Here is a 20,431-nt window from a genome sequence, read left to right as displayed (position 1 = left end):
GAGGAGAACTGGCATTGTCCACACCACGATGGTATAATTTTGTTACTTAAGCCCAGGGTATTATTACCACGGATAGATAACTACCGCCATAGGGTTAAAACATTTACCCCGAAATTCTGACGCCTCTTTAAAATTACGGAGACTGGAGGCTTGTCCTTGATTTACCCTGGGGATGATGTCGCTACTTCTCTTCGTGAATACGGCCCAGGACTCGATTTCCTCATCAACTACGTGGATCTGTTTGATGTAAATTCCTGCCAGAAAATCACAATGCTGTGCTTGTGAAACATGTAATCCTTATGTGCGATGTTAGAAACTAAAAATGCTTACATGACGTCTAATGGAGTAATTTACAATTGTGACAGATGTGCTTGTCAAGTGACTTACACGAAAGTGGGGAAAAATGCATCATTCTTTAATTGCTTTAATGTGGATGATCCGCTTGGTGATTTTGGAAGGCACAATCGACCTTCAAGTATTTCCTTTTAAAATGAACTTGGCAGAGACATCGACGACCTGCAACTACTGGATCGTCTGTGAAAATAATGACACACTTATTTTGTCCTCAGTGCCATCTTGGAATGCTCCGCAGTTTTGCCTGGATTTAGGATTCGAGCATCTGCGTTGCAGAAACAAATTCAAATGTGTCACATTCAGCAAGCCCGAATATCACGGCTGCATTCCAGTCCAGGTTCAGGCGTTTGACTTGTCTAATGCAAGTCACGACATGTTTTTTCTAGGACTAGTGAATCATGAGTGTGGTAAAGTCAGTGGAGGAGGAGCTAAGCCACATATTTTTCCCAAACCGTTGCGGATGCATAACGTCTGTCAACTTGGGAATTATTTTTTTCTTTCAAGCCCTGCATTCAGAATGTGTTATTTATGTAATCTGTCATCAAGCCTACAAGTTCAGATGAAGTTTTCAAACAGTGTTGCAATGTTCAGAAAGTTTATACAAGATCGTTTTTATGTTATTTAAATTCAAAATATCTTCAGTATTCATCGGTTGCAAATTATTTCAAGCTAACCGTTTTACTCGCAAGTATTTGTAATGTTGAAGCTTATTGTTCTGTTTCTATGTTTTATAATCAGTTAGCTTCAGTGGCTAATATAATAGTAGGAAACACTGAAACAATAAACAACCTGAACCACAGATTTTGGCCAATGAGTGATACTCTCAATGTCATGGAAACAACATTTAAAGAGCGAGATTCAAACGGTGACAAACATCAGATAAGAACAGAAAGAGACTCTACTCCATACTATCAAGGAGCGATTGGACAATCTGTGAACACTGCAGTACATCATCGACAAGACTACAACTTCTGGCAAGGAAAGGCAAGTTTGTCAAAGAATCGACATGATACACTGAAACAAAAGAAGATAGAAAATGAAATGATGCAAAAGCGAGACTTAAACTTCAAAAATGGTGTAAAAGAAGTTTCTTCAAAGAGTGTCGCAAGTTTACTTACAGTAAGCTGTACATTACACCTGGTGGCAGACTATCTCTTTTATAAACATGTGGGTAAAGGTGATATTTCCAGAACTGTAAACATAATGAAAAAAACTGTCTATGGTGCTGATGCTATCTTTCGTAGCACAGATTTTAATCTAGATGGAGTAGGGGATAATATTGGCTTTATGATCAAGAACATAACTGTACTTTCTAATGAATCCATGGATTTCTTTTCCTATTCTATGGATGATACTAACTACATGGGATATCTGCGAAATTTCTCCCGAGCAAATTTCAGTGACTACTGCCTTGGAGTTGCTTTCACTTACAAGGAATTTAAACGAAGCGTAGGTGGTGTGGCTTGGATTGCAAGCTCCAACACTCATGTCTACCCAGGAGGCATTTGTCAAAAACAGCTGTTGATGAAAAGGGAAAAAGCCTACTTCAGTTTCAACTCTCTTGTTATCAGTTTTTTCAACCCCTGGCACATGCTTAATGCGGAGACAGCAGCACTCACACTCGCCCATGAGCTGGGACATAGTTTTGGCAGCACTCATGATCAAATGACAAATTCCAAATGCCGGTAATTATCCAGTAAAATCTGTAAATCCTCCAAAACATGACTGCCTACAAGTTAAAAAAAAGAGTTATAAAACTATGGGTAACATTACACTGCTTAAGAGCATCATTACAAACTTTATGTAACAAACCTATTGACATTCTTTAATTTGAAATCTTTTGTTTCATTGAAGGAAATGTGTAGCATTAGCTGCTAATATTTAAACTACAAAAAAATTTACTCTTCCTGTGAAATAATTATTAAAGAATACACTTTCATAGGTGGTTCAAATAACATATTCAGATATCTGCAAGTGTAAAAAGAGTTTATTAAATATGTGGTTGCATGTGCATGTGCACATTTATTTTTATTCAATTACTGTTACATTCTAACATCTAAATATATTAAATTCATACACATCTTTCTGTGCAGTTATGGGGACCCTGGAGGACACTATTTGATGAATCATTATTCCTCAACAGGAGAGCTACCCAATAACTACAAGTTTTCCCCTTGCAGTATACGCCTCATGTACCCAGTCATTGCTAAAAAGGGCACGTGCTTCTTGCGGTATGTTGGCAACCACTGTGGAAATGGAGTGAAGAAGAAGGAGAAGAATGTGACTGTGGAACTTCAGGAACATGTGAGTTTAATGACCCATGCTGTACACCTGCTGACGCTCCACACGGGAGCTCAGACATCCCTTGCAAGGTGAGAAATCTCTGGGAAAGATGTGTTCACCTGCTTCCACCCCATGTTGCACTAATGACTGCAAGATCCTCACTAACTACAGCAAGGTCTGCAAAGAATCCACAGAATGTCATTCTCAGGCTGTTTGTGATGGCATTGTACCATGGTGTCCAGAGCCAGTGAGAAGGCCAAATGGATCTATGTGTGAGAGCGAAACACGATTTTGCCTTGCTGGACAATGTGCTGGAAGCATCTGCAACATGCATGGATTCTCTGATTGTTTATGCATCTCAAAAGCAAACCAGTGCAAGCTTTGCTGCAGAAAGACAAATTCATCTCAGTGTTTGCAAGCTGAAGTCCTTGGAATTCTAAGCACAGAAAACAAAACCATATTTCTCAGATATGGAGAGCCATGCTGGAATTCAGAGGCAGGTTTCTGTGACAAAGATCATAAATGTCTCCCTTATTTAGACTTTGCAAGTATGGTTTTTGCTTCTGAATCTCAAGACAATTTCAGACTGTGGATGCTCAACTACTGGCTTTATTTGTCTGGAGGGCTTGCTTTCTTCTTGGTATGTATATTTTTGTTCATTATTTGGTCAACATCATACTTTAAAGATGTGCATATGAGGGCCGTCCAGTATGGACGTATCCTTGCAATAATGATAATTTGTGAAGAAGTGCAGTTTAAGCTTCACACTTCAATGGCCAATAACGATAGTTTGCTGGACAACTTGATATCCAGAATTCAGAATGGGAATTGTCCTGAAATATTTGTCGAAGCCATAAGTCGACTGAGAACTCTGTTTCCGACAGCTCCTCTCTCTCATCTCATTAAAACTGCTTTAGCCAGTACATCAGAGGACGTAGCAGTCAGAATACTTCTAGCCAAAGGTTATCCAATGAGGCGATTCTTAACAAAGAATACCTCAATATTTTCACCAGGTGGTGGACCAGAAAATGGTCCCCATGGTCATCAGTTTGAACAAGATCAACAAATGACTAATACTGATCAACTTGGCTTTTATGCTCCATCACATTTATCATGCCAAGACCACCCTGAACAGCCAGAAGACAAAATTCAACATGAAACCCATAGAGCAAGAAACAAAAACGTCAGCTGTTTAGAACAAGAGCTGACTATTAATAGACACTTCTTAGTTCATCATTTTTCTCAGTCACACATGCAGCCATCAGATAGTGTTCAGGTAATTCATAGTACGGATGTAGTCTACATGAATTTAGCAACAAATAGTGACAATATTGATAATGTAGCTGCTTCTTCCAATGATGGTGACTCAGATCATGGTTCCAGCATTTGTGGAACTTCTGTGGACAGGGAACCAACTGACTTTTCTATAAGCATTTCTTCATGCAGTACAAAACATGAGACTTGGCTAGACATGTCACTCAGTGCCATTATCAGCACAACCATGTCCCCAGAAAGTGGACAAGAAGCCAGTGATGAGCAGTCTTGGTTTAGATGGTTTGTGCAAAAGCTGTTAGACCCATTCAGAAAACAAGAAATACTTCCAGAAACCTCAGAATCATGTGCTCAATGCATTTCAACATCAGGGTTAAAAGAAGGGGAGAGTTCAGGAATAAAAAATATGCCATAGCCATGAAGCTGCCATTAGTAATAACCACAGAAGTCCAAACACAAACTGAAGATATCCAGAAGAGTAGCGATAAACAGTTTTCTTCCACTAAGGATCTTTATGTTTCTCTTGTTCTGAAAAATGAAAAATTGAATACAACATATCCAGCTGAAGAGGCCTCCTCTTCTTCATTTTCTGTGGAAAATTATTTAAACTACCATTTTCCACATTTTGACAACCTGTATAATCTATCTGTGCCTTCTACATCAGCTGCAGAAGGCTCTGTTATTCAAAACACTGTTGCTAAAGCAGAAAATGCATGTTTCAAGCAAAAGAAAGAAAAGATCAACAGGAAACAGTGCATACCCTATTCCAGATCCAAGAAAATAAATATTCAAAAGCAGTTCATAAGCTCCCTACCAAATATTTCTATTTCTGAACCACACACATCAGTTCTAGTCGATGTGCCTGTCATTTCACAATCTTTAGATAATCTTTAAAGTATTCATTTAGAGAAAGAAGCCATTATTGTACCTTAGCAAAGTAACATACAAAGAAAAAAGGACATTGTTAAGTACAGCTAACAGAACAGGCTGGTTGTACCACACAAAATAGAAGGGGAAGATTATAAAGCACTATACATGCCCTCACACCTGGAAGAGCCATCACATATAGAATGAGAGGCTCTCATCATCCATGAATGTTGAATACATGAGAAATATCTTTAAAGGGAATCAGATGTCTCTGTTATATGCCTAAGACTCCCAAGTGTATGAATTCTTATTTAGCATTTTGTATTATTAAAAAATGAAATATCTTTTTACATGTGATAATGAGTGCATAAACTGAAGGATTTGTAGGCACAACAATATGAAAGTGCATGTGCATATAATCTAAATGCTTAAGTGGTGACTAAAGATGTCAGTGGTTTATTTATTTATGTTTTTTGTTTGTTTTTTTTTGTCGAAAACCAGCTACTACTGTTGGCAGTGAGTATAACTGTACCTGCTTAACTTCAGGTCTTTCAGAATAACACGTATTAAACATACCATAAAAATAACAGCATTATTGTGATGATGAAGTCATAACATCCAAACACAACTATTGTTTACAGTATAAATGGAACTCTCCAAAGTTTATTAAAGATTTGTTTTTCACTTATCCATTTATCACAATTTTTCCTGTTAAAAATACTTATTTTATCAAATCAAGGTTGTAGACATGTATGGAACTAGCTGAAGTTAAAAAAATATTTTGTATATTAAAAAAAAAAAAAAAAAGCTGTGCTCCTGCAACACACATATCTATACACACACATGCATGCATGTGCCAAAAACAGTACCTGTCATGTTAATTTAGATAATTTATATATTTTAATTTTTTAGACCATCTCTAGATAAAATATATTGTATGGCTGTCCATGGACAAAAAATGCTTGAACAAAGCAAATGTTTTCAATTTACACATGCAGTTATATGCACTTCATGTACAAAAAAACCTGTTACACAATGTCAACAAACAGAGTTTAAAGAAAAATTTTAATGTAGCCTAAACTGGGACAAACATAAACTAAAGCTGTTTTCTTTTTTTTAAAGAAATTCCTCAAGAAGTCCTAAATCATTGCATTTCTATGTAGCAGAGCTCACTGACATGATAAGCAACACGATTGTGCAAAAAAAAAATTTAAAAATTAAATAGAACTTGGCATAGCTACTAGGTCTTTCAATAACCCTATATGCACATTATCTTTATAACTGTTTATCACACTAATTATTCATCATTCCATCTGATTTTTTATAAATCTTATAATTTTTACAAATGCACTGCTACAGATTAGGATTTTATCACACTTTCACATTTAAAAACAGCATTTAATGCTAAAAGCCATAAACTTAATGGGGGAATTGGCTGGTTAATTCAGTCTCAACTAGAATTAATTCAAGTGCCAACTTTTATTTCAAATGAGTAATTCATTTCAAGATACTAATTCTAAAAATCTGTGTAAATAACTACACTTTCTTAGGGAGATACAAACAGTCTAACACTGTTATTATCATTATATGGATAGAGGGCAAGACCTCATTTCCTACATCATAAAATGACATCTGCAAGTGCTAAAATCTCTCTTATTGGTTATTGTTGTGATGGATGACAGGAGATAAAATTTCAGTATATTTACATTTGCTTTCCCGCTTCCCCCTCCTTTTACCCTTAAAAAAAAAAAAAATTGTGGGAAAGGTGGAGGAGAGGGTTGTGCATAGGCCTAGATAATAATGATGTGATCTTGCTTTCACAGGTGAGATTTCACCGGTTGTCCTCTAGTATAAATGTCCTGTGTGGATATCCTTCAGTTTCCACAATGAGATACCTGTATTCATATTTGTTGTTCTCTCCCTGCAGTAAAAGAAATGCATATAAATCTTGAAACTACAAAGTTAAACTACTGCAAAACACCTGTAACTGGTAAAAAGTCACAATCCCTTGTTCACTATTTTTTTATTCACTTCTGGTGACCTTTTAATATGATTCCCCCAAACCAAATCTGTTTCCCCTCCCTTTTCTCCAATGTGTGTGTGTTTGTGTATGTTTTTGTTTATATTGTGTGGATGTATCTGTGTATCCAAATAGCTTTGTGATTGTGCTCACACCTACATCCAAGAGGCTTTACCTTTCTCATTTCCGCATGTACGGTGGCTTTACCATATGGTCCTTCAATGTAGAACTTTAGTCTCATGTGAGGAACACCATTCACCTCAAATTCTGTGTGGCTGCAAATGTTTTATTCTATCAGGTAACACCACCAGTAAGAATGCCAGAAACAAACATATTCGCAGATATCAACTGCTTTCATTCATAAGCAATGAGAAGTAATAATAAGGACCTTTTCGGATGATTTTAGGTGCAGCAACCTACATGAAGCAATCAAACAAGCTTGCAGAGTTTAGGGGACCAGTGCAGTAGTGCAATGGCTTTGTGATTATCTGTGGCACAGCAATATCTAAAAGGCCTGGGTTTACATCTTATCACAAGAACATATATTTCTCTTCGAAAGTGATAGCTGTTTATAAGGGTGAGGGGATGAGTGGTGTTTCACTGGGTACTCTAGTTACTTCTCATTTATCCTTTCCTTCCCATCATACTAGCCACTAGATATAAGAACTATGCAATCAATTCAGTGAGCCAGCTTGCATCTTTGTGAAGATCAGCCAGTACCTCAATGCATTAGTCTTCTAGCACAGAATCAAATGCATAGGAACAGCCATTATGATGCACAAAACTGTCTTTCATTTGCTTTGGGCTCTTTTAAAAATTTTATAACAGTTAAATTTATAGACAATCATCAACAAAAATGCAAACCTAATATACCGACGTCGCCCCCGTCGAGTTGTCTCCCCATAGCCCTTGATGGGTTCTCCAAGGGCTGCTGTTACCTGCAAACAAAGATGTGAAAAGACACATAATATACAGCTCTTTTTTTAAAGGTCTTATCTTTTTGTCTTCAGATTGTGTACATGCATAACAAGTGTAGCAGTCCCTCAAACACAAGGGCATGAAGTTATGCTCAAACTACATATAATCTCTTGTACTCGTGTGCACACAAGTTATTCTTGCAGTGAAATGAGATGTAGAAAATTCTTAAGAAGTTTATTAAATGTGCTTTACAGGTAATAAAATTTCAATACTTATCATGTTTTCTAATGATGAAAACACACATGTGATCCATAATTTTATGTCTTTGGCCAAATACTAATTGATGCTGTTTAATTTTTACAGATATTTCCACACAAGAGTCCCACGAAACTGAAACAGTAAAAGAATACAGTGCACCACACGCGCGCGCGCATACACACACACAAACGTCCAAAGTAAATTCATTTACTTGAATATTGTTCTGGCATGCTTTGAGTGCTGCTCCATATAATCCACTTGGACTCTCAGCAGAAAACAACTCTCGGCCAATCATGTAGAACATGAGAACTGCAAACAGACACGTCAGTATTCTTAATCAAGCATTAATCAACTAACATTAACTTGACAATCTTGTGTGCCTGATTTTTTTAAAACTCCAAATGGTTTCATGATTTTTGCACTTTTAGTTTTTTAAGAAATGATAACACAATACATAAGTTTGAATGGGTTAATAGCTTTGTCCAGTCCTGTTTAACTATTTTTTTATGCATGTCTCACATTCTTACGTCAGTGTTTGAAATATTTAATTATCTATTAGCCTTGCCATTTAAATTGTATTCTTCATGAAAAACTAATCCTCAAAACTTTTCTTCCTTAAAAAGCAGTGTACCATCTTAACTTTTATATGAAGACAGTTTTCAAGATTAGGACAAAATCTCTAGATGTACTGTAATAAATTATTAATTTATAGGCTTCTTCATCATGTACAGGGTTGGCTAAAAGTATGCGCACACTTGCACAGTATGCATGCAAAATAAGTAGTTGCATTGTTGAAGGAGAAGGTAGCCAGTCACATGACCCAAAACTACCGCAACCCTGCCCTTTTGACCTTGACCCAGAGTAAGATCAACCCTACGAAGACCAAACTGATCTACATAAAATCAAATTATCCCAATGCAGAAAATCAAATTGATTTATGCCCAAATGATGAAATGATCACCAATTACATATTTAGCTATTGAAAAATAATGCCAAATATTGCCAACAGAGTTGTGTGTTGTTTGAACAGGATACATACAAACGGCAAAACTGATTTTTGTACAGAAGGTAAAACTGTGTATAGTAAGAGAGACAACAGACCACAGCGTGCAAGTGTTTGGGAGACTGGGATAATTCTGACAGATTCTAGCTGCATATTGGTTTGTGTACAATTATTTTACTCCAACCCTATTTCCTATTCTCCAGTATCAATATCACACATACAGATAACATCGTGTTTATTTAAGCATTTTCTGTAACTGAGTCACACCTGTTTTTTGGAGATGTTTGGTAAATAGATTTTTACTTCAGCTGAAACAGCAAATTATCTAAATGCAACTTACCAGTCACTGCTATACCAGCTACGATGACGACAGTGTATGTTGCATCTTTTCCAACCTCTTTCACTGTAAAAAGGCGAACAATAAAAATTTTATTCACACTCATAGCTGATAAGTGTTGAAAATGTCTAAGTTTGCAAGAAACCTAAGTTATTGCCTGAACAAGACAAACCTATCATAAGACCATGTACTCTGCAAAATGTAGCAGCAGTAGTAATAGTGACCAGTAATAGAAACTAGTACTATGGACCGGGTCTTCTGAACCTATGCCTTTTTACCTGTTTGCGAAGTCTTCTTTGCAGACCCCCTCTCAGCTCTACAACCACTCACTTCTAGCTAGACCAAATAGATACTTCAGTCTCTGATGAACAACATTAACAAATTGACTCAAAATTCCAAGACTGTTTTGCTGTGGACACCAGCACATAAAAGGATTACAGGAAACAAATAACAGACCAGCTGGCAAAAGAAGGCAGCAGTAGAGAGCGGCTAATGTCAAGTCAGTAATACAAAAAAAGGCAAGCACACTAACTGCAAACAAAAGGAAAAATCAGTTCTATGAATAAAAAAAAAATGGCAGATGCACTCAATGCATGGATGCACTCTAGCAACTGCCACACCATAAACAAAACTTAATACTCTGCCTGAGGGTCAGACACTAAAACCTCAACAGCAAATCAAAAATTGAGGCAATTATTTTCATATGAATCAATGTAAATCCAATTAATTCATTCTAGACACTACAAAATACACACCAAAAACACATTTTATAGAGAATAAATATAGTGTTTAACTCTCAAAACATAAGAAATTGATACAAAATGAATAACTAGCGTAAAGAACTGCAGGCTCTGGAAACTTTCTTTGGTCCCGTGATGGAGCTAAATGTAAAGGGTTAACTTATTAGCAAGGGAACACTTAACAGTGACAGTGAGATTTGAGCACGCGATTTTATATTACATGCATTTCGTACATTTTGAAAATAAAAAATGCAAACTAAACACGTCATACCTAATACTGTTTATGCAGTAATCACTTACATGTCATTGTAGTATTAGCACTTGCAATCAATATAAAAAAGCAAAAAAGCAATGGAACTGTTTGGCTAGATGCCCGGAGTGATGCTCACATGAGAAACACCACCATGCTGAGCAGGAGAACCCTTTTAGTAGCAAGGTCATGTAAGCATGCCACTTAAAAAAAAAAAACGAGCCAACCAACAAAAACCGGACAAATTTGTGGAAAAAGTTTGTAAGTGAAGTAAACGAAAACCTATGTTTCACTGTATACCTTTCCACAATATGCAAGCCAGAAGACTTTCATTCATTAACAAAATTTTTAGAAATGTTCTAAAAGATTTTGGGATCCTATCAAAAAATTCTTACAACCACTAGTGTTTTTGTGCACATTTAATTTTAGTAGAAAGTGTGCTCCAAACTGGAATTTTAATTAAAATTATAATTTTCCATGGAAATCTTACCCTCAGAATTTTGGGCATGGCATCTCAATGAATGTAACTAAGGTGATATTAGAAGTACCCAACAGATAAAGTAAATTCTTCTCGGGATATCTTGCATAGAAGAAAGACAATTGCAATCGCAAAGAAAATCTCAACCATCGGGATAAAAACAAGTCATACAACTGTTATCGTGCACTTCTGAAAATGTAAGCTAAAACGAAATGTGGATAAATATTTTTTAATGAAATGTTCAACTTGCCTTTCTGCCCAGCAGTTAATCCAGCATAAGGGTTCTCTCTTGCCTCCACTAGACTTTTTTTGGTATCGGACTTTGACTCTTTTACTTTAGTTTCTTCAGTTGCATAGTACCGGCAGAATGTGAGCTGCCTAATCGTCCTTGATACATATGCGAGAATGGAAACGCTGCTGCATTTCGTCACAGTGGGAAATGTACAACAACCTAATAACACAGCGTGGGACCTTGAGATTATACGATAACTCGATGCTTGCCCAAAGGCCACCGTGCAAGCATATCTTGGAAATGAAGGTAATCGACGAATTATTTCTGATTTTCTAATAACGACCTCAGTTTTGCACTTATTGCAAAATGCAGCAGGTACCCGTAAAGTCATGTTTCTATTATGTCACTAGTAAGGCACTATTCAGATCACCTCTTGTTGTTTAGAGTTACGTCCCATTCCGAAAGGAAATTGCTAGACAGCACTAAATGCAAATATATAAACATTTATATTAAAACATATATATATAATTTTTACTAACATTATAAAAGAGTAAAACGTGTCTATCACATCGTATTCGTAAAATCATACTTTAATAAACAATTTTATTTTGTGCGATCATCATTCACTCCGTTTCTGCCAGCATCATGGCGCTAGCCGATGTTTGTGGTTTTAATCTGAAGTCTGGAAATTCGCGTTTACATCTTGGGTATGGAGAAGGTTGTAGTGATCCTTCAGTACAAGATGCTATCATAGCATCACAGAATTTTACTGTTCCACGGGGCGTCAATGTAAGTTCGAATACAAATTTTTAGCAGTATTCTAGTTTTTGCCGTGTCATCCGACGACGCTATGATGATCTAGTAGTAAATGTGCATTAGTTTATTTTTCGAGGAGCATAGGGCCGCAACAACACCTCTCCAGCGGACCCGGTTTTGGGCAGTCCCCCTCAGTTGGGTGCATGTGGTTCCGACGTCCTTTGCCGTCTCTGCCGTTCTTTTCCAAGTCGGTTTTGGTCTCCTAACTCGCCTCTTCCCCTGAGGGTTCCAGTCAAGGGCCTGCCTAGCAGTGATGTCGGCTGATATGCGCAGGTGTGTCCTATCCAGCCCCATTTGCGCTTTTTGATGTCTTGTTGGAGATCTTTTCAGGCCATCTTCTTCTCAGATGTGTGATCATGGTCAAGGTCTGTATGTCCAGAGTAGTTGATAGTCTCCCCTGACAAAAGTCTGACCGCTTCCATTCCACCTTGTCTCGCACAGGCCGAGGAGCTTGATGCCATAGTTCTTCATTTCCTGAGCTACCTGAGCTGATTTTCCACCCTCATATAGGGTTCTGATGTTCCAGGTCCCTATCCTTTTTTGCCTTGGCCGTGAGAAGATGGGTCGGCGAGGTGACTTCCCAAGGGCGTTCGCCAACACGCATCATAGGCCCTTCCGAAGAGGGATCTTCCCGTCCAGGCTCTTGTGCTTGTCTTGCATTTGCAGTTTCTGTAGCATGGTTATTTTACAGGTTGGGGTTGCTAGCCCCACACCCAATCCTCCTCCTTCATCCGGGCTTGGGACCAGCAGATTACCTGAGGGTTTTCTAGGTGGAGCTGTAACTGCATTAGTGGTCTTTTATTATTCTCATATCGTGAATGTTTGCTGCTGTTTTACTTATTATGTGACATAGCGGATGCAGCAGCTAATTTCGTTGAGGCTGCTCAGAAAATAGCACCATGCCAAAGAAGTTCTGTCATACATACAAGTAGTTGAAAGTAACAAGTTTTTCCATCACAGTTTTGCTTGAAAGAGAATGTCGACTGTCACGTGTGCTGCACAAATATTTAGGTTAGATTTTACCAGCATCAAGATGTTAGTTCTAATAGTGCTTTTTAATATAAAGTATTCATGCACATATAAGATACAAATGAAGTTACAAATCATCACATAATCAGTAACAGTGTTAAAGCTAGTAGGAGAAAAGGCTACTAAAATTATTTTTTTGTTTATTTAAACTAAAAGGTTTGTTTATTTTTTATTTCCAAGCCAGCAGTTTGATCACAGGAAGAGAACCCCATCCTTGTACACCATAAGTTCTTGAGTCAGAAACTGCTATAAACAGTGAAATATGTCCATTCCAATGCTGCTGCTAATGTGCTGGTCTCCTTCCTTTCAAATGTTCAGTTAGTAGTTTCTTTAGGCACAAAGTTATTTTTTTATTGATATTTTTCAGGTTTCACAGTATCTGTCTAAGTTTGGCAACGAAGGCAGTGATGTAAAAATACGCTTTGACCATGGAACAACTACTTTGGCTTTTAAGTTCAAGGGTGGAGTAATTGTAGCTGTTGACTCCAGAGCTACAGCAGGACCCTATATTGGTAAGACCGTTATGAAAGCACGTATGAGCCCTAAGATTGATGCCTAAGGCAGTGTAATAAAGGCTAGTCACTTTATTTTTAGCTTCTTTAGGTAGGCTAAAGGGTGTAGCTGTGGATATTGCTTAAGGAATCCTTTTTTCTGTAGTAACTTTTCTTGGCATCGTTAAGTTGTTTTCTGCTGGTAATTTTCTAGATGTAGTCATTCCGTTCCAAAATGGCCAGTCAGAGATTTCACATCAATTCTTAGCTAAAAAAAATGTGAACGTTATTCATGTGCACTGTTTATCAGTGTGTTTAGACTCCTTATGAGTTTTCCCACATGTATTTATATAAGCTTGATTTTTGCCAAGATTTTTGGTGTTTGAAACCAGTTTGGTATGGTAGCCTACTTCACATTTTTTGAAATCTTATTTACTTATCTTCCTGGATATCTGTTTTTAAAAAAACAGGCTTGAAGCAAATTCAGTTCAGAAAATGTGTTCTACTAATCTTTATTTAAGCAGGAAAAAAAACTCGTTTACCTGACATGGTTATTTTTTTTTAACATTTGAAAATGATAAAAATACCTTGTTTAGCATCATCAACCGTGAAGAAGGTGATTGAGATCAATCCCTACCTTCTGGGCACTATGGCTGGAGGTGCTGCTGACTGCTCATTTTGGGAGCGTGTTCTAGCACAACAGTGCAGGTAGACCCACCGTTTATTGTTTTCTCATGAATTGTTAGCTATTTAGTTACTAGTATGCATGGTAGGGTCAATTAATCATAAACATGACAAAGTGTGTCTTTGGATTAGTTCTATTCTACAAGAATTATTCTTAATTTAGAAATAAAATAAAGGGAAAATTTTTGCATAAAATTTTCTATAATAACCTTACAAAGTTTGTTTTATTGTTGGGATGCTTATTCATAGATCACTTCTATATATGGCCTTAACAAACCCTTACACACTTTTTTTTAACTTTATCTGTTTAAACAGCCTTTTTTTGGTTTAATTTTCTTACTTCAGTTATTCATTCTTTCATAAAAGAGAAAGATGAGACTAGATAATGTTTTTAATCATGCTTTAATTATATTTAAACTATAAACAAGGGATCATCATAGAAACAGTTGTATTTCTACAATAACAGAGTGTAACAGTAGCAGAGAAAATGTAATAGGCTACACATGTGTATGTAATAAAGATGCTTATTTGAATAGTGTGGAATATCATACATTGCTGCAGCTTAGTATTTAATTTTTTTATATCTGAGTAGTATTGTGTGATATTTTATTTCTGATTTTATTGCAAAAGGGTGTATGAATTGCGGAACAAGACGAGAATCTCTGTGGCAGCTGCATCCAAACTCCTAGCAAATATTGTATATGACTACAAAGGGATGGGGCTGTCTATGGTAAAGTTTATTTGTGTGTGTGTGTGTGTGTTAAGCAGAATATTTCACATGGAAATTTAAAGTACCTTTGTTTTAGAAATCTCTTGTTAATGTTATAAATGGCATGATTTAGTTTGGTTTCCTTTAGCTGATTTTCTTTTGTCGCGTTCACTATATCTTCCCAGTTGATAGTCATATGAAGAAAGCATTGTATACATATCAAAAATTAATGGCGCTGTTGGAATAACTAAGTTATGCAATATTTATGTATGAGGGAAAAAAGCAGTTCTTAAATTGTTTACCAAAGTGTATATTTTCAAATTACCTTTCTGTTTACCAGGGCACAATGATTGTTGGCTGGGACAAGAGGGTAATGTATCTTATCTCCAGTTTATTATTATTTCATAGTCTTCAGTGGACTACTTTAGATTATTGTGCAGTATAGTAACTTTTTTTACAACTTACTCTGAGAGCTAGAGGCTTTAGACTTCATTACTAAAATGTGGGCTAACATAAATTTATATTCATAAGTCATTAAAATATTTATTCTGTACACAGCCACTTTTCTAGTGCAAGACATGTCTGTAACATTATGAAATTACCATATGAATTTACTTCATGTTAGCTAAGTATAGGTATGTTGAAGCAGCAGGGGCAGGACTACAGATTGTTTCTTATTTCTGCATATAAAATGTTTTCAGTTCATTACATCTGCTTTTTGATTTAATAGATTATGCATTTTGTTAAATGCTAGTTGACTAATGGTTTTTTAAAATAAATTAAAAATCTGTTGAGTTACTATAGAAAAGATTAATTCATGTCATCATTTTCCAGTTGCAGTTTTTATGGGAACTGTGAATGTGCGTTTTGCAGGGTCCTGGCTTGTACTACGTGGACAGTGATGGAGAGCGACTGTCAGGTGACATGTTTTCAGTGGGGTCCGGGTCCGTATATGCATATGGTGTCCTGGATTCTGGCCATAAGTGGGATCTTTCTGCGGAGGAAGCATACGAGTTGGGTTGCCGGGCAATCTACCATGCCACACACCGTGATGCTTACAGTGGTGGTGTAGTCAATTGTGAGTCATCATAGTTTTCTATTGATTTTACATTTCTTGTCTTGAAAGTTAAATAATTCTTAATTCCATAAATCGTGATATTCGTCCAGATCTCTAAATTGGATGACTGAAAATAAAAATTATTACCAATACCTTAATAGTTCCTCTGGGAGCAGAAAGGTTCTAATTTAAACAAGTGCTACGGGGAAAAGATGGTATGTTGATATCCGTATTAAATTGAGCAACAAAAAGTCCCATGCGCTTGTGTCGTCATCAATGACTTGTTTTTGGTCCTTCAAGGGGATCTTCATTCAGATTTGGGAAAGTTATGTGCTTTACTCAGTTATTAGGGAAAAAACTACACCCCATTAAACTTTTAGAGTAATCATGCTTGAAGTAACCCAATGTAGATCAGCTCTCTTTAAAGAATGACTAACATTCAGCTTTGTGTTGTTGCAGTGTACCACATGAAAGAAACAGGCTGGGTGAAGGTATCTCAGACAGATGTTACATACCTGCATTACAAGTACCAGGCAGAAAAGAAGTGATTCTGTCTCATCATAGTTGGCCCAGTTTTATTTCTTGTGTGTTGGTGACTGTCAGTAACATGATATCTCTACCATCAGAATTATGCTAATTATCTTTTCTCTAGAGCCTTCATTATTGACATTAGTGGTATTAAAAGAGGGGCTGAAGAAAAGTTAAACATTTATTTTTGTCATAGTAAATGTGACCTTGGGAATGGGATGAGACCTGCTTCCAGCATTTGGCCAACTTTGGCAACATTTTTTTATGTTAAAGAAGAGTAGTTTTCACTTATTAACAAAAGATTGGGATTTTTCAGACTCTTGTCAGTCTTTTAGGTCATTCTCACACTTCTAAACTTATATAAGTACAGTCCACAACCTTTGTCGTTGAATTGCATTCTCAAATAAAGTTTGACGTTAATGTTCAAATTCACGTCAAGATTTTATTTTTTATTTTCAAGCATAAGCTGTTTATGAATTTCTTTGTGACATTTGCAGACTGTGGAATCTGCCATTTGATAAACAGCAGTCTTGATTAACATTTTACAAGCTTTGCTGAAGTATTGCTAAACAAAAAAAGACTATGAAAAATGCTAACTAAAAACAAAAGCTGAACTGTCTAAATTGTACAGTCTCTCCTTGCGGACCTTTCTTTAACTTTATGTATTTATTGTTTCAGTATTCTTTAAACCTATGCTTTGGCTGACTGGACAAAGAATGTAAAATGAACCCGTAAAACTGGTTGTTGCTGATTTTTCACCATGTTGCTTCACAGCTCAGATCTCATGCCATATTACAATTTCAGAAAAACAAATTCCAGAATCCCCAGTTGGTGTTTTTATATTTAAAAAAATGGTTATAAGCAATTCAGTTGTCAACCACATTCAGACAATGTCACAAAGTAAATGCAAATGTTAGAACCAATATGTCTAGTTCCATACAAATTGTACAATAATGCTTTGGGGGTTTATTAGACACTTAGGTTTTCATCAAAATGGGAAAATAAAATTTAAATGATCCATTCATTAAAATAAGAAAATCTGGACAATGAGATTTGCTGCTGAAAAAAGTAATGGAAGCTATTGTTAACATGTCCGAGGATGAAAAGGGCATGTACAAAAATAAAGCAGCATTTTGTAACTAAAATGTTCGCTGCACTGGTGTTCAGTTATCTCTGTTATATGTAGGCAGCTAGTAAATTAGTTGACAAGCTAATGCACAAAAGTTACTTCAAACTAGTTGTCTAAATGGCAGCCTGAAATTAACAGACTTTGTACAAAGATGAAATCATGAGCAGGACTGCAATATACATGCATTGTTTGCATATTTAATACTGGATTTATATGATTCGATTGCCTTAGCCCAGTGCAATCTGCTGCTTCACTGCAGTGAATGTGAAACTTTCCCCAAAGGTGTAAGCACTATGTTTCATTTAAACTGGCAGTGTAAATTCTACAACACTGATAATATTCAAACAGTAATGAACTTAACAATCCATTTACACCCTCCACTCATCCACACGTTGCTGATCCGCTATGGATGATTTCAAATTTCTAGCACTGTTTCTCCCCTCTTTTTCATCTCTTCACCTAATGAAGATCTTTTTAAGAAGTTCTGTGAGTACCTTGTGCTCAGTGAAGTTTGGCTCCATTAAATGCAATAAATTATAGTTAAAACATTTACAACAAAATAAATGTTAGACGTGTCTATAATTGCAAAACATCAGATTCTTGTAAAGGTGTTCTTTAACTTCAACTTCTAGATGACAAGCTGCAATGTTGATCATTTTTAGTTTATTAATATTATTTACATGATGTACAAGGCTGATTTTGAGCTAGGTTACATCATTTATAACAGCAGTTTTGACCTGTTATTTTCAGCTTGTGAAGGATTTAGATGAAAATGTTTTACTTCTTGTTGTAAAAAACAAATTGAAATAACTAGTAAGCTGTCTCTGTAAACTGGTGACAGTGGTGTTACAAATAAAAGCATATGTGAAAAAAATAGAAAGACTAAGGGCACCATTTATATTCCTAAAACATGTCACCATTAATACAAAAAAGTTTGGAAAAGTAAATTTTTGATATAAAGCTTGAATCTATTTTTAAAGGATCCAGGAATGACCAAAGAATACAATCTTAATGGAGGAAAACCCAGAATGAATCAATACTGAGAAGTAACGTGATTCTCTTGAAGAACAAAGCAGCTTTAAAAAGTTAGATGGTTTGGGGGCTACATTTCACATCCTTTCTATTCTCTCTCACTGGACGAAAACAGGAATGTTCAAAAGCACATGAATAATCACAAAACAGCATATATCTACATTACAGGGGAGAGTCTGTACACAGGCAAACAAACTGCTGAAATACAAATTTTTGATGATTTTAAATTTTATTGAATAGCACATGATGGGGATTTTGTAAAGTCTTTTTCCTCAAGCAGATCTTTTCCTTCACCTGCATCACTGTAGTCATCACTGTGGTCATCATTTTCATTATATGGGTCATCTGTTGGTAGGGGAAAATAATCCTTGTCCATACCAAGGCACTTCTGATATGCACGACTGGCCATCCGAGAACGAACAACATCAGGAAAGCTGGCTAAATGAGAGGCTAAAGTGGTTGACCTGTAAATATGTCCATATCAGCCATGAATAAGTACAAGTTATAAAACCCATGTGATGTGCATGGGAAAATAGTTATAGTAGCAAACAGGATTCACAGATATGCTAAGTCTTGCATGCATCACACACACACAAGTTATCAAAAACTGCAAATCTAGTTTTAGTCACTAAGAAATACATCTCAGAAACCAATTAAATTTTTTAAGTATAATTTTGGGATATGGTAATACTATAGCAAAAACACAATTTAAAAAACAAAATTATGGAACTAAATTATATTTCCTGAAATAATGGAAATATTAAAAAATTTTACTCACTTGTTAATTTTATTGAGCTTGCTGTCTGAGAGAGACCTGAACTTCTTCAGATCTGACTTGGAGCAAGGCAACGCTGCAAGTTTTTGTGTTACATTCCCTGGTAAATGTTTCCCATGGCTGCAGCTCAAAATATAGCCAATAATTGGCAACTGGCATTGGAACTGACCAAGGGTCTGGCTCAGGTCGACTAAAATCCTGTTAGCAACAAGATGCCAATCATGTTGTCTTCAGTTCATCTATGCACAATGCTATACTTTCTTTAAGAAACTGATGGTCATTCTTTCAAGATTAAAGCATGGTTAATAAACAGTTTTACTATAATTTATTTCTGCATATAAAATATACAAAGAAAAACAACACAAAATGCCCATACTCGGTTTCTTCTGGCACTTTAAAAAAAATTTTGTATTATGTGTGCACAGATAAGCAGACCTCATGTAAATACCTTACAGAAGCAGAGATTTACTTTTGACTTGTTGAAAGGTCCACTAGAGCATTTGTTTTTTTAAATGTCTAAGCTTGACGCAAGATACTATTTCCCAACATTTGAATAACACTTGCCTTTCCATTCTCAAAATACAAAACTACAAACGATCACCATAAACAAATGTGAATGTAGTTGTATTAAAATACATTCACTGCCACAGCTTTGACCTCCTTTGGTGCATAGTGATAATTGTTTGCTTGTGCCTTGAGAACTGAAAGGGAGATCTTTCCATCTGAAGTTGAAAAATTGTATCTAAAAAAATTTGCATTCTTCTAGATCTTTAACACACTGACCACCGTAAAACCCACCTGTATCAACTGGTAATAAAGCAATTTGCGCATTAAAGGCTGTGTTTGGCGGTCTTTGAAGCACAGTGGTGACCGATTGTCCTGTGGCACAAGAATAAATATTTGAGGGGAAATTCTCACTTTGAATATATATTTAATACAATATGTATGTAGCTATGCTCTAATTAAAATGTATGTTATTTTCGCTTTAATTAGGGCTACATTTATTATTTTACAACACTTTAAACATGAAGAGAAAATGCACACATAAACAGATACACATCAGGTATAGTGTTAACATACAGCAACAGGCTAATTTCTGACCTTGTCCATAGTAAATTCTGAGGCACCATAGTCTAGAAGAAGATCAACTAATGCTTTTCCATTTTCTT

At 36.1% G+C, this 20,431-nt stretch overlaps 3 protein-coding genes across 3 annotated transcripts; 2 read left to right on the top strand and 1 right to left on the bottom strand.

The window, feature by feature from the left end:
• Positions 1-54: 54 nt before the first annotated feature.
• On the top strand, positions 55-5,985 carry LOC112577169 (disintegrin and metalloproteinase domain-containing protein 10-like). The gene is given in 3 exon segments (XM_025260163.1): positions 55-2,039; positions 2,448-2,724; positions 2,726-5,985. Coding segments are annotated over 3 exon segments (2,358 nt in total). The 5' UTR covers positions 55-1,557; the 3' UTR covers positions 4,325-5,985.
• LOC112577168 (mitochondrial import inner membrane translocase subunit Tim21-like) lies at positions 5,408-11,466 on the bottom strand. Its single transcript, XM_025260162.1, has 6 exons — positions 11,031-11,466; positions 9,316-9,378; positions 8,184-8,281; positions 7,661-7,734; positions 6,972-7,071; positions 5,408-6,697 (listed from the first exon to the last, which is right to left on the bottom strand). The coding sequence occupies exons 1-6, from the start codon at positions 11,401-11,403 to the stop codon at positions 6,608-6,610; spliced, it is 798 nt and encodes a 265-aa protein (XP_025115947.1). The 5' UTR covers positions 11,404-11,466; the 3' UTR covers positions 5,408-6,607.
• A 172-nt stretch (positions 11,467-11,638) lies between these two features.
• On the top strand, positions 11,639-16,758 carry LOC112576791 (proteasome subunit beta type-5-like). The gene is made up of 7 exons (XM_025259510.1): positions 11,639-11,801; positions 13,225-13,369; positions 13,945-14,056; positions 14,663-14,762; positions 15,082-15,111; positions 15,615-15,819; positions 16,258-16,758. Exons 1-7 carry the CDS (start codon positions 11,658-11,660, stop codon positions 16,344-16,346), a joined length of 825 nt encoding a protein of 274 aa, XP_025115295.1. The 5' UTR covers positions 11,639-11,657; the 3' UTR covers positions 16,347-16,758.
• Positions 16,759-20,431: the final 3,673 nt, after the last annotated feature.

The sequence above is a fragment of the Pomacea canaliculata genome, linkage group LG12 (assembly GCF_003073045.1).
Source record: "Pomacea canaliculata isolate SZHN2017 linkage group LG12, ASM307304v1, whole genome shotgun sequence".
Classification (NCBI taxonomy): domain Eukaryota; kingdom Metazoa; phylum Mollusca; class Gastropoda; order Architaenioglossa; family Ampullariidae; genus Pomacea; species Pomacea canaliculata.
The sequence above is the reverse complement of the archived record's forward strand: the minus strand, read 5'-3'. Positions and strand labels throughout refer to the sequence as shown.

What these genes read in the sequence shown, in the direction of transcription:
- LOC112577168 (XM_025260162.1), bottom strand. Translation starts at nt 11,403, where the DNA reads ATGACTTTACGGGTACCTGCTGCATTTTGCAATAAGTGCAAAACTGAG. An exon ending in ATTAACTGCTGGGCAGAAAG is followed by an intron (nt 9,379 to 11,030) that starts GCAAGTTGAACA and finishes GCCTTTTTACAG; the next exon opens with TGAAAGAGGTTGGAAAAGAT. An exon ending in GGGCGACGTCGGTATATTAG is followed by an intron (nt 7,072 to 7,660) that starts GTTTGCATTTTT and finishes AAACATTTGCAG; the next exon opens with CCACACAGAATTTGAGGTGA.
- LOC112576791 (XM_025259510.1), top strand. Translation starts at nt 11,658, where the DNA reads ATGGCGCTAGCCGATGTTTGTGGTTTTAATCTGAAGTCTGGAAATTCG. An exon ending in AAGGGATGGGGCTGTCTATG is followed by an intron (nt 14,763 to 15,081) that starts GTAAAGTTTATT and finishes TCTGTTTACCAG; the next exon opens with GGCACAATGATTGTTGGCTG. An exon ending in CAGTGGTGGTGTAGTCAATT is followed by an intron (nt 15,820 to 16,257) that starts GTGAGTCATCAT and finishes GTGTTGTTGCAG; the next exon opens with TGTACCACATGAAAGAAACA.